The sequence below is a fragment of the Vanellus vanellus genome (assembly GCF_965231255.1).
Source record: "Vanellus vanellus genome assembly, chromosome: 7".
In the NCBI taxonomy this organism is placed as follows: domain Eukaryota; kingdom Metazoa; phylum Chordata; class Aves; order Charadriiformes; family Charadriidae; genus Vanellus; species Vanellus vanellus.
In genome coordinates, this window is record NC_138912.1 from 8341847 (window position 1) to 8355662 (window position 13816).

The following is a 13816-nucleotide window of genomic DNA, read 5'->3' on the forward strand; positions in this document are numbered from 1 at the left end:
GACAGAAAAAAAAAATGTGAAATCGATTTAATTGAACGTCTTTGTATTAATTATTGAAACTGCAGACAAAACACAATTTAGAAAATGACTAAAAATGACAGAATGAGTGATCTGTATTTTACTTTATCATCTCTTTTCTTACCTGCCACCGAAGAACAAGAGGAACCCACTCCTTGAAGAGACCTGGCAATAAACAGTAATGTGTAGCTTCCAGAGAAGGCAAACACTACAGAAAAAACAGAGGTAAATTTTTAAAATCAGGTTAACTCTAACTAGGTTAAAAAGTTAGATTTCTTGAAACTATCACAAAAACTTCATACAATTTAGTCAAGCGTTTACAGTGACTTGTGCCACTTTCGATGCTAACTGCATTATTTTCTCTTATTGCATTTAGGTGTGTCAGTGTTGAATTGCTCTCAGGTGTCTAAGCCTCCTGGTAACACAGAATGCAAGCGCACAAGCAGTTTTAACTAATTACTTAGGATTTGATTACACCCTGCTCTGATTCAGCTGCACGCAGAAGGAGTTATAAGACCTTTCCTTCCAGCCTTGCCTCCCCGCAGCTTCGTTTAAGGCAGCGCAGTCTGAAGCTCCGGGCACTCGGGGAAAGCAGGACTGAACGCCCCCGCTGATGTTTCCTCCGATGAGCAAATGGGTGGAGAGAGGTTTTACCCTGGTGCTGCCAGCTGTGCCAGCGGTGCTGTGCAGCACAGCTGGCTGAAGGTGCAGGGAAGCCTGCTCCACCCGTTCAAGGGCTGTAGCAAGTTCCTGAGCCTCCCAACAGCAGACCGCCAGAGAAACTGCACCTGAGGAGGTGCCTGGCTATCTCTCCGCAAGAGATTTTATCCCGGGCTCCACTCTGCCTTTTGGGACAGAGCATCCGGGTGCTGCACTCATCAGTCCAGCTGAATTCCCCATCCACAACACTGGAAAGCAGGAGCGTTCCAGAAACCCAAGCCCGTCTCTGCTTATAGAGCCTGTGTCATGATCAGTATCGTTACACCTACAGTGAGTTTTTAAAAACTTTTTAAAGCTCCTATCTGTTGGCCACCTAAGGAATTCTGCCAGCCAGCTTACGGCTGGGGGAAGCAGTTACACACCAACTAAACCCCTAATCCACATGCACTTCTCCCACCTGCCCGGCGGCATTGTGCTTCTCGGGCGTTTCACCAGGTCTTACAAAAATTGCTACCCATGCGGAGACAGAAAAATCAAGAAAAATAAAGGAAGAAAGTATGCCAGCAAATCAACAGCACTGCCCTCTGCCATGAATTAGGGTTACTATTCTTATCTCCATCCCAACCAAAATTTGTCTAACGTTCCTAAAATGCAGAGTTGTCAGTGACTCAAAGACCAGGTAATCTCCAGCACTTCAGTCCCCTTGATGATACGGTTTTAAGCTCATTATTTCTTCTCTTATATACAGTGGACATGGAAAACTGTTCCCTTCCTTTTTGTCATAGACTCTGATATGCCTTACAGCTGCCTTCTGAAGAAAACCCGGTTCTTTCATCATTCCTCACAGGCTTCTAATGATCCTTGATGTTCTCCTCTGTACTCTTTCCATCTGGTCCACAATTTTAAGTGCCATGCCAAAAGTGAACATGAAACAGCAGCTGAAGCCTTATCAATGCCATTAAAGCAGACAAATTATCTCAGCTGACTTGCGGGCAATGCTCCTGTTTGCACATCCCACAGAGATGTTTAGCAACGCTATGATACTGTTGACTCATATTCTACTCGTGAGCCACTGCAGCCTCACGATTTTTCTGATAAGCCCCTACGACAGCTAGTTGTTAAGGACCCTGCAAAATAGCCGTCTCGTGGCTGATAGCCGTCCCATAGCTATCAGTTTAAAACCGAGCACCACTTCAGAGTACAAGAACCTGAGAGAAAGGTTCAGCTAAGAAAGAGACCTGCCGAGGTGGGATGCAAGGTGATGAATTCCTTAGAGCATGTTTGTAAGAGCGGACTTGTCAAATCCCATTGGCACTACCATCCACATGGTGCAGACACCCTTAAATTCTCCTTGGCAGTCAGTTCCTGCACATCAACAAGAATTCCTAGTGATAATTATTATAGATCATTTATTTAAAAGTCGCATCTGGGCCAGACCAAATAAGATGTGAACACTTACTGATTGTTGACACAAACATGATGCAGAAGCCAGCAAACAGTGGAATCTGGTAGCCTATTCTGGAAAACAAAATGAACATTGACATTTCTGGGATTGTCTCACTGACATTTTGAGTTAGACTTACTCACATGAGTGCACACACCACAAAAACCCAACGTGTAATTCCTCGGTAGGCTTTGAACTATATGTTGTGGACCACATGATCAAACTTGTCCGTGTTACAAATGCCTTTTCATCTGGCACGGCAGACTTTGTATCTGAAATCCCTGGAAGAAATCCTTCTCATTAGAATCTGATCGCCCTGTTCTCGTTCCACCATAATTGTTCCCAATAAAGCCCCTCTGGGCCTCCCTGGGGTTGCCAAGGATATGGGAAAGGAAGATTTGTCTGAGCATGCTGAGCTTTGAAGTATCCCAGTAGCGTTTCAATGCTCATCTCTTTCCATTCTCATGAGACAATGGGTAATGAGACATGGCCAAATCAATGTATTTTTTACTGGAAAAATTTGTCGTCTGCTTTGTTGGGAGTTCTGCCTCAGCCAGGAGCACTGGAAGAGTCCCAGAGAGTCTGAGAATAAGAATTTTGCTTTCTGTGGGTCTAGGAGTAAAAATGGAGCTGATCAACGGTTTCTTCATCAGCCCGCTTCTTCATTAGGACTCCAAACAGCCTGGAGAAACGTCCGGTTGCTATAAGTATTTTCGAGTTTCCAGGAAATAACAAATTTCCTGTCTGGAAAGCAAATACATTTTTTGAGCAGCTAAAACTGAAATTTCAACAAAAAATTCACAATATACTGTTTTTCACATCATTAAATATCTACCCTAGAAACAAACCGACTACCCAGGTAGCTCTTAAGACAATCTGTATATTTTATTCAGCACACTTTACTCACAGCTTCTTTTTTTTTGTAGGATTGCGCATCTCAAATGTATTTGCAAAGATGTTATTTAATGACCAAATTCTCCAACAATGGGCGATGTTTTTCAAAGGGGTACTGATCGACTTCAACTTCCGATGTCCAGTTTCACAGTATTTGGCATTTACGTTGGCAGTATTGGCTTAAGTTGGTCAATCAAATAATGGAAGAGTCTAGAATTCATTTTTATTTTTAACAATAGCAGTCCTGACGTAGGTAAACCAACCTAATTATTTTCAGCTTTGTTTTTTCAATAATAAATTTTTATACAAGTAAGGACCACGGATAATGGAAAACTCTCTGAAGTGCAGGGCTCAATGTCCATTGTATGTCTCATTGTAACATTTGAGTTTTGTGAATGAAAGAAATCTAACACGCACGTTTCTACATGCCACAGAAATCTCTAAGGAAGAACAATTTTGCCCTAAATATTATCTCTACATTAAAAATATGACAAAAACATAATGTGCAGATTCTTCTAGGTGAAATTTGTAAGTGGGTGTTACAAATTTCCAGCAGAGGCTAGTTCCTCGTGGTACTTATCTGGGCTGGTATGTCCAAATTAAATCCCTAGCACTGTCACAGCCTTCCTCTGTAGCCTTATGACAATCATTCTAATCTCTCAGCACCTTGATACCTGGCCTGTAAGAGAATAATACTACCTTTTTTTGTCTGCTCTATTTAAAATGGATGATTTTTCTAAGCCTGTCTCTTCTCTTACTGTGTGTCTAGTAGGTATTATGAAATGGGATGCTAATCTCCACCGATGTTTCTATGTACACGGGGAAATAAAAAATTAGCCATTACAATCTTCTTGCCTGCGTCAGAGCTGAAGTGGGCACTTCCCTTCCCAGTGGGCTTTGGTAGAACAGGCTACAGAGAGTTTGACCGTAATTGCTTTGATTTAGAATTTTTCAATTAAAGAAAGCCCTGATAGAAGAACAGATAAAAAAACAAAACAAAACAAAACCAACCCTGCGGGTATGGCTACTGCTGTTGGTGAGCAATATCATCTCTCACTGGGATATGAAAGCAAAGGTTGAATGTCCTTACGCCTTCTTCCATTGCAAAGTAAAGCAGGGTTGTGTCTGTCAAGGCCACCCCAGAGGCATCTGGGATGGACGCTGTGGGGGAGAAGTCTGATTTCAGTACAGAAGTCAGGCAATTCTTAGCTTGACACAGGGGCCATGAGACAGCAATTTGCTTCTGCTACAAGTGCACCGAATTAAAATTCAGTTATTTGCGTGAAGACAAATGCCATCCAGATTGGCTCCCACAACCACGTTTCCATCACTAGATCAGAGACAGAAGCTGTGAAATCTTCCATAAACGTTAATGAGATAAACAAAGAGAAGGGCTATCATACCAGTTCTAAGCGATACTCTATCAAGCTAAAGCAGATTTCAATTCTTCCACTAGGCTTCCTACGCTTGGAAGATTGCTGGGGGTTGAATGCTGTAAGAAAACCAGTCTTTTGGAAGTCACTTTCAATGCTCAATGAAATACTGCTCTAGCATTTTTCTTGATTTTTGCAGCTGCAGATACCATTCCTCCTTTACCTTGGACAAACAGGGTCACAGCAAGGTGTGAAGTGATACGTAGCAGAGGGTGATGAGAGCCAAACTGGAGCAGAACTCAGCCTTTTGTTACCCAGCCGACCCTGATGCTCTATCCCACATACGGAGGTCTCACACGTACCTTTCCCCCCCCCAACAGAAATTAATCATTTCAGAACTGGACTCTGCGTGGGCACAGCTAGTGCTGTGCAAAGTCTGCGTTGCCAGTGACCCATCGTACAAGATGATGCAAAGGTATACAAGTCAGCACACGACAAGCATTTGCGCTGAATTAAACAAATCATTGCAACCCTCTGAAAAGCTAAAAACTGCCTGGAGCCTCACCCACAATTTGGAGATGCACGAATCTGGCGCGCTGCCCCTGCACGAGACTGATGAACCTCTAGAAGTCACAGTTGCTCTTGCTCAGGGGAGGGTCTTGCCCACATCCAGCTGACATTTAGTTAGATATTCAGACTGCCTTTTCCTGCATAATCTGAGCAAACCCTGCCTCCTCCTGAAATAACAGCACTAATTAGTTGGCAGTCAGGCCCCCAATGTCTAATTTGCAGCTGCATTCCCTGATGTGTCAAACAGATAGTAGGGAGTGCAGAATGGGAGTTTTTGCTGAACGGTTACACTATATAACACAAATAATCACAAAAAGGAGAGGCCCTACCTGTAACAGGCAACTATTCAGTGACTCTGTCCCTTGGTCCCGGGTCAATTGTATCCTTGCCGTGTGAAACCTGTGAATATGCGGTTTCTACTTCTCAGCCATGACGTGATGTTCTATCGCAGTTATCTCTACGTTTTGCTCCTCTGCATGTGTGCAACTCTTTTGCAGCCTGTCATGTCTCTTCTCTTCTCTCGTTACCACGCTCAAGCATGTCATTTTCTCGGGCGCTCCTCTCAAAATATTCCAAGAGAACCTGAAGCAGAGTCCAGCATGTTTCACCAAGGCTACCTGCAGCTCAAACTGCTTCCTACAAGTATTTCTGACCTCTGAAAAAGCCAGAGTCATTAGTTGAAGGAAGGAGAGGAAAGGCTGCCACTGATGGAGAACGCCTAAATTACTCTGTTTCAGTGCCATGTTGACCCCAGATCGCAGGACTGCTTGGAAGTGGGTTACACCCATTAATAAAGTTACCCTACAATAAAGCAACCAATTGATGGGTCCTGTGCAGCAGTAAAATAAAGGTTACACTGACCAGGTTAGCAGCTGTGGATGATTAGAGCTTAATTACCCACTCATTACAGGGCTGCAAATCCACTGATTTTGACCCTGTTACCATACAGCTACACCAGTGCCACTGCGAGCACCCCTCGTTAAGCCCGTCCTGGTTGGCCAGCTGGCCATCGTCTTCGCTGCCAGCAAAGACTGGGGAGGACGTACGGCAAGAAGAGTATTTTCCTTGAGGTTACGAGCCAATGAACCTCTGAACGTGTGTGAAGGTAAGGAAGAACACGCAGGGACAGGGAGCGCGGTCCGTGCACTCCCCACCCCCGTGCGGTAGCGCAGGGTAGGCAGAGGGGCTTTGTCCGACCTGCAGAGCTGCTCATTTCAATCACCTGCCAAAACTCAAAAGAAAAGCTTCCGTAGGAACTGAACTAAGTAGTTACAAATACCCTTTATCTCTCTGCCTCCTCCTTTGTGTGTGTCTTTGTCATGAACTTACGGTCTAAGTCACTCCCTCTCTCATGCAAAGAAGTTCAAAGCTGTAGCCAGACTGGTGTAAAAATGATGATGAAAATACCTGTTCATTTTTTTAATGATTTTTTGAGACCAACGTGGATAAGCATAAAGCTAAAACTACGTATTTTTTCAAACTGATAAATAAAGGGAGGGAGAGACACGTCAGGGGAGATCACAGCTGGGCTCACAGCCTCGTTCGCAGAGCTCGCGAAGAATTTGAAAAAGATAACGGAGCAAATCTGTTAGTTACAGAGGGCACAGCAGCCTTTTGCCCGCTCTCTTCACCGGACAGGATTAAGCAGAGCCTTCAGTCTCCCTTTGCCAGTGCATCCGCCTCACTAAACGCCCCATATCGAGTGCTGTGCCGTTTGTGTAGTTTCTTACCAATTTCACTACCAGTGGAAACATAATGTGCACCTGAGCCACAAAATCTGAGCAGCTCTGCCCTGAAACTGTGCCACGGTGGGAACTGTGTGGTCACATCCTATGGCAAAGCCATCACCTCGCGTGTCCTTTGCCAGGACTTTGTTAGACCAAGGGTAAATTGTGCTGCTTCAGGAGTTGCAAGCCGATTGACGCAGCCAGGTGTGTGTTTTGTCCGGTATTCCGCAGAAACACCTGAGCTTTAAATACGAAATGCTTTTAGCAGAGCTTACTTCTTGAATGAAAGCAATTTTGAAATTTGTTTTAAAAATCTACACCTCCAGGAGTTATAAAGAAAAGGGAAAAACAGCCTACAAGACTACCAGAAAACCTAAAATAAAGTAATAATGGGCACAGACTCATGTGAATAGAACACGCTGTTGCGTCCTGTGCAAACTCAAGCACTCAAAGCCAGTGCCTACTGAGAGCCGGTAACTCCATACTCCATTAAAAGTCTAAACCACTCCTGAACTTCAATATTTGAATGAAAAATAAGAATCATGAACACGGCGTGCTACCTACTTGAAAAAGAAACTTACTGTGCACATTAATCTTGAACTAAGCCACCAATTCTCCTTAAGCTGTGATATTTTGCTGAAATTTTGCAGAAGTGATAACGGCAATAACAATTATCACTAAACAGCTTATCAGTGATAAGGAAGAATCTTTATAATGACTACTCAGATATTTTCTGTTTCATTTATAATAATCACACTTTTCACAAGGCTTTTTAACTGATCTTATACACATTGTTGTTTGGAAATATTAACTTTAGAGGGGTTTTTTTGCCAATGACTTCTACAGTTAATTGATAAGTGTGTTAACTGATAGTTCCCACTAAACATTTCTCGGAAGAAAGGCAGCTCTCTGCTACCAAGATACAAATAATGCATGAAAGAAACCCAGTAATCCTTAAATCTAATTTTGGTCCACTTTGCCACTGAGGCACTCATTTCTGCTGTGTGAGGGAAGAGTCTGTGGCACAGGACGCTGGGGCGATGTGCTCCTTGGTTTTTCTTTTCCCATTTGTTGGGCATCCGAGCTCCCAAAACTGCCCCTGTGACTGCAGTCATGCACTCAGCCCCATGTAAAAAAAAAAACCCTGTAGGATGTTTCCAGGAGGAAATCTCAGCTCACAGCACTAATGGTCACACTGGTGCGTTGCCAACCCGGCTCCTAATAGCGGAGGGAGAGGCTACAAGAACATCTACTTGCCCCATTGCCAAACCTAAGGATGTACCACGTCTAAGCCAGCAGCCGGTTCCGGGGGAGACATGTTGCCCCCTGCCTGCGCGCAGGCAGCGCCAGGCTCCGGTCCCGAGATGCGCAGGCACACGGAGAGGCATCGGCAGGGACACGCACCCTCTTACTGAAGCAGATGTCTACCAAAGAAAAAGCGGAGATCGTATCTACAGTATGATGTCACCGCGCTATTGAAAAAGCTGTCAGCAACGTGGAGCGTATTGTTGCCTTCCTCCTGGTTTGGCAGGCTGTGGAAATTATGGTACTATCAGAGAAAAGTAAATATCCATAGGGCAATAATTTAGACAATTAGGAAAATCTAGAAGAATACTTGGAGAGCTATTATGAAAATATTATTTGATGTTATGTTGTTTTGCCTGTGGGTGAGCTATCATACCCTCACAAAACAAAACAGAAAATCCAGGTAAGAAAAATCCGTTTACCTCCTCAACTTGCAGCAATATTTGTGGAAAAGTAATTTTGCAATGGCATACTTATATCTGTGTAGGTGGTATGCAGTAGGAGATACAGTGAAATGAGAGAGGAATGAAACTGTCTCTCTCATTTAAATCTGTTGTGTTCAGATCAGTTCCACAGATTGAATACAGGTTGAATTCATAACTCTGCATCAAACTGCCGCTTCGCCCTCAGTTGGATACTCTTCTGTCAGACTGAAATTAAACACTCAGACAATATATATAATCTGTAAAATCCAAGAAAGTTAGTTTTGGCTTCAAAACCTGAAAAATGTAGCATTAAAACGTGGTGGTTGTTTGGGTTATTGCCACATATAATAAGCATTGACTGTTTAAACAAAACTGCTTTACAAGGACAAATTTCTCCTGCATATTCTTTTCTGAAAGGAAAATTTATTTAAGCTATTTTTATAAAGAATAAGAAATATTAAAATTAGTGGCCTGACTAAATACTATTTGGAGTTTATTTCCTGCAGAGATTGATCTCGTATTTGGTTTGGGAAGACTGCAGCTGCTTCTGTGGGGAACAGTTACACAAAATGCCAACAATAAAATAAAATTAATTATTCACATCAGAAATGTAAATGATATTATAAATTGTAAACATCATTAGTGCTCAGATTTTTGGGGAGAGGGGTCATAAGTCATGGATATCTGTGCTTATACCCTTGATCCTGGCTCAAATAGATTTTCTATAATGTACCATTTAAACATATTTTGTTCAAGATATCATATATACGCAAGAATTTAGAGACAACAGTTTGAACACTGGGCTAGATCATGTACTGATGGAAATCTGTGATCCACTGAACTCGGTGATGAACAGGGCATCAGCAAAATTTGACACTTGTTCATTTTTCAATGAAGTCCACGTGAATTTCCCATTGATTCTTACCTCAAATGGCTCCGAACCACTGAATACCAAATGGCACCAAGAGCTGCGAGTGTCTATGAGAGCAAGGGAGGGATTTGAACCCTGCCTACAGCTTCAGTATCATGTTTGCCTAATGTAGGTGTAACAGATATAACATCAATTCACAGTGCTTCGTAAATACTGAGCTGTAGCATTTTTTGGCTCCATATTGCTGTACCGAAGAAATTTCAACGCTATTTCAGAAAAAAGTTTCTATAAGAACAAGCAAGTGGAAGGAAAATTAATGTGATGATACTGAACATATCAAATGGCTCATGTGCAGCTTACCAGTTTATTTTGGAAAGGGTGTAGACATTTAGAAGGTGTGTTCATCAAATGTATTTCACTAAAACATTCCTCCAGATAAAGTGAGAAGGCCAGTAAGTCAGGGCCACAATAGAATGAAAAATACCTGGTTTGAAATACTAGTCCAGACTAAAACATGAATATAGAATCCTACCTGAGTAGGATTCCGAGTAGCGTAGCAGAAATGACATACCTGTTTGTCAGTGGCCCTATGAAGGGGTTAGTGATTAGCTGCACTGTTGCTTTTGAAGCAAACAAGAGACCGACTTGAACGTTTTCATTGAGCAGGTCCTTATCTTCCTTGGGGCAATCAGATGGGGAAGGAGTCACATTTACTATCATTTGTTCTGTCTGAGTGTGAGGCAGCTCTCTGGGTTGTGTCTTATCAGATTCGTTTCCAGTAACCATCATTGAGTTGTCGTAGTAGGAGAAGATGCTCTGAAAATTGTCCATCGTTGTTGGGACTACGTTAGGCTTAGTAGTCTGGATTTGTGTGGCATTTTTCTCATGTTTGATGCTGTAAAGGTAACTGGGAATTATTGGCACTGGAAAAACAAATAGAATACATTGGCATCTTACTATAAGGTTATTTGTAAATGCAATCACCAAATTTTCTCGTTTGCTTTGCCATTGATTAGGAAATACAAGGCTTTCCTACAGAGCACATTAATAAGGATTTTGAATGGCGAAAACACAGAACCAAAATAGAAGTTTGCTCATGGGAAAAAACACACCCATAACTCAGAAGCGCAATTTAAACCAAAAAAAAGTTCTTTTACATTAGTCTGTATTTTTTGCCAGTTTTCATAAATATAAGATTTTTCTATACAGACATCATTCAGAAAGCAAAATATAAGAAGCATCAAAACCCACGTCTGAAGAGTCTCTGTTGCACGACTGCACAAATCCATGTATCAGATTGTGAAAACATGAAAGGTGAGAAAAGCATTTAAACTATTGTTAAACCAAAATATAAAAAATATAACAAATCACTTTTCTAAAATAAACCACAAAAATATTGGTAACAGCCATAAGAAAGAAAAAACCCATAATGCTCCTATATTAAGTAACCAGAACTACTGTGTTGGTGTTTGCATATCTCATTATTTTTAAAAAATTTACATTGAAAAGATCATCCAGAAGGGACCTTCTTTATGCGCTTTAGGATCTTAGCTGCAATTTAATTACATTAACGTGTGTCTCAGAAATTAGCACTTCAGAATTTGTAGAAACAGATGTCAGGTTCATTCCATTTAACACTAGTGACGGAATCGCCCCTCCTTGTTTTGCACCTCCTCCTGAAAAAGCCCACTCTTTCAATAAATCTGCAAATGATAGTAATTTCCAGGGCTTCTGGCATACATGCTACCAAATAAGTAATTAAATGTTAGTAACTTTAGAAAAAAGTATATTCATGTAAAAAAAAAAAAATCCCAAATCGACTTGCTAAAAAAAAATATATGGTTTTACCTAAGGTCTACATTGTGGCATCAGCGTTTAAGCTGAAGCTCCCCGAGAAAGCCAGGAGTCTGATTCAGAAGCTGACATTGCAGCATCGCCCTCTGCACAGCCCGATTCACCTCCGAGAGAAGCATGTGCATCCATGTGCGTGCCTGTCTGCAGCCATGAACGACTAGTTTCTCTGAATCCTTTCCTTTAAATTCGTATTAACCTTTGAATTAACTTCTAAAACTATGAGTGAAAAATGTTCCAAGCATTTTGTGTAGATTCCTAAATCTTGACACAATGTCAGTAAAAAGCCAGTAAAAGTTGCATCTCCGACTGAGATTAAAACTTGGATTATTTCATTAAACCAACTCATAGAAGTACTTTTCTTAAAACCCAGTTAGATAGTTTTCTTATTAACCTATCACTTTAAGACCAACGTGGGGGAAAGTGGAACTATCACAAGGAAACAGGCAGCTCCAGCATTATCTAGCCTGTTGTTTCAGTTACATGACCACAGGAGAAAAGACGATGATGAGCTAAAAATACTGTTATCTGTTATTCTGTGAAGTATTAGTGGCGTTTAACGGAAAAAAAAAATTATTAAGACCGTTTTATACCATTCCTTATCCTGCTATCTATTAACATAGAAATAAAGAGAGACTTCGATGTGTATGGCAGCATGTTTGCAATACCTAGAATATCGTTTGTGCTTAAAAAAAAATAGCAATAAAAGCAGTGCTTGACAACGTTTGGGTTGAGAGCATTAATCATGCATTCAGGGAGTACATCTGTCACTGGAGATTATTTCTAGGATAAATTGGGGGGGGGGGAGGGGGGGGAACCCAAAAACCCACACCAAAAGCCGCTGTACCTACCGACTACCGTAAGCAGCATGTTGTCCAGCAGCAGGGCGATGAAGACGATGAGCAGGATGAGTTTCCTGGACTGCCGGCTCTCCCGCAGCCACCGCAGGATGCTCAACTCGCCCCAAGCCATGCTCCCCGTCCCCGCGCCGCTGCCTCCGGCTGCACAGAGACACAAAGGCCATTAAGGGCGGCCGGGGACAAGGCGAGGGAGCCCGGGTGGTGGCCCCACAGCCCCGCTCCGCGCCCCCCCACCCCCACCCCCTCCCTCCCTCCCTCCCTCCCTCCGCGCCCCGCGGAGCGCACCCGGCTCCCGGCGCAGGTCCCCGTCCAACCGCACGCTGCGAGCCGGCAGGGCAGGAGCGGGGAGGAGGGGGAGGAGGAGGAAGAGGAGGAGGAGGAGGCGGCACCTCTGGTCACCGTGTGAGCCCAGGGAGCGCTGGCACGGGGCGGGGGGGACCCCCCTCCTCTCCCCTGCGGGGCTAGCAGGGGGCGGGCAGGGCTACCTTGCCTGCCTGCGGCTCCCCCAAACCGCCGTGTGACCACCGAGACGTACCGAAACTGATACAGAGAGGGAAAAAGTCACTGCTCATACGCTTAAACGTGCGGGCAGCGTTGCCCTATGGGCCAGCCAAAGCGAAATGGTGCTAATTTTCCCTAAAATGAGGAATCCGCACCGTTTGGCGTTTAAATTGCTCATTTTCCTTGTCTGCGCAGAGTTTCAAGTGGTTGTACCCAGCCTGTGGCTTTTGTTCCTCATCATTACAAATTTCTCTTCTCAGTCTATGTTAGATTAACTGTGCATTGAACTGAACAAGAAACAAGTCTTACCAAAGATTATATATATATATATATATATATCTCAAGGGGGTTTATATATATAATGTTATCTTTCATATCACATAATACACTGCTTTCTTTTAGTCACCCAATACTGAACTTTGTGAACTGTTCTTTGCTTCACTGCCTTCACTGAGCTTCGCTTTTGGTGAAGCCCACTGAATGTGAGGGAAGTCTCTTTAAGAGTTTAATGGTCCCAGAATCAAACATCAGACTGAAGCTGGTGACAGCATCACTATGCAAATGTATTATTTTTATATGGGACCTATCATACTAGTACGTGACAAATATCACCCAAGGCTATTAATAAGCTATTGATTCTCGAATGATGGCTTATAAATAGTTTGTCTTTCCTAAATTCCTTTAACCAGCAAATTCAGGAATTGGGCACATTCATGTTTGAAGTTGAATTTCCAAAACACAGCTTCTATACTCAGAGGAAATAGAAAAAAAGTATGATCTGCTGGACTGGTCTGGGGAGAAATGTTTCATCTTCCAAGTATCAGGTCCTGAAGGCGTTTATATGGTAAGTTACATCATTGAGTTGAGAACACGTGGGGAGCACAGTAGGAGAAGGGGAACGCTGGCTCTGGTTAGCAGCAGAAGCAGCATGAATGTGGGAATGGGCATGTCGGTGAAATGTCAATAGCCATATTCCACCGGGAAAATGAGTCTGGGTGTTTTGTATTCCCAGCAGTTCACAGGAGAGTTAACTGACAGAGGTGCTGCTGTTTCTATCACCTGCCAGAAAGCAGCTGTGGAGAAAAACAAGAGGCTTTTCCAGCCATTTCTGATGAGGGACATGATTGTAGAAGCAACTTGCTTCTCTCTCTGTATCACCTCTGTGACGTGGTGAACCTCCCATTTCCCCTGCTTCCCCTCCCGGTTCCTTATTCTAGAATATTTCTCATCTTCATCTCTCTATTGCTGCGGAGCTGATACTCACGCTGACAGCATCCGGCCGCTCTGCTTTGCTGGACTTTAAATCACTCCTCTTTT

The 13816-nt window shown here is 43.0% G+C and overlaps 1 protein-coding gene across 1 annotated transcript in view; it reads right to left on the minus strand.

Moving 5' to 3' along the window:
• Window positions 1–12110, minus strand: part of SLC18A2 (solute carrier family 18 member A2) — a gene marked incomplete at both ends in the record, with an annotated part of 30578 nt that extends 18468 nt beyond the window's left edge. The window contains 4 exons of the mRNA XM_082486231.1: window positions 143–226; window positions 2138–2196; window positions 9859–10210; window positions 11990–12110. Of these exons, the coding sequence (XP_082342357.1) occupies window positions 143–226; window positions 2138–2196; window positions 9859–10210; window positions 11990–12110 (616 nt within the window). The remainder of the gene's footprint in view (window positions 1–142; window positions 227–2137; window positions 2197–9858; window positions 10211–11989) is intronic.
• Window positions 12111–13816: the final 1706 nt, after the last annotated feature.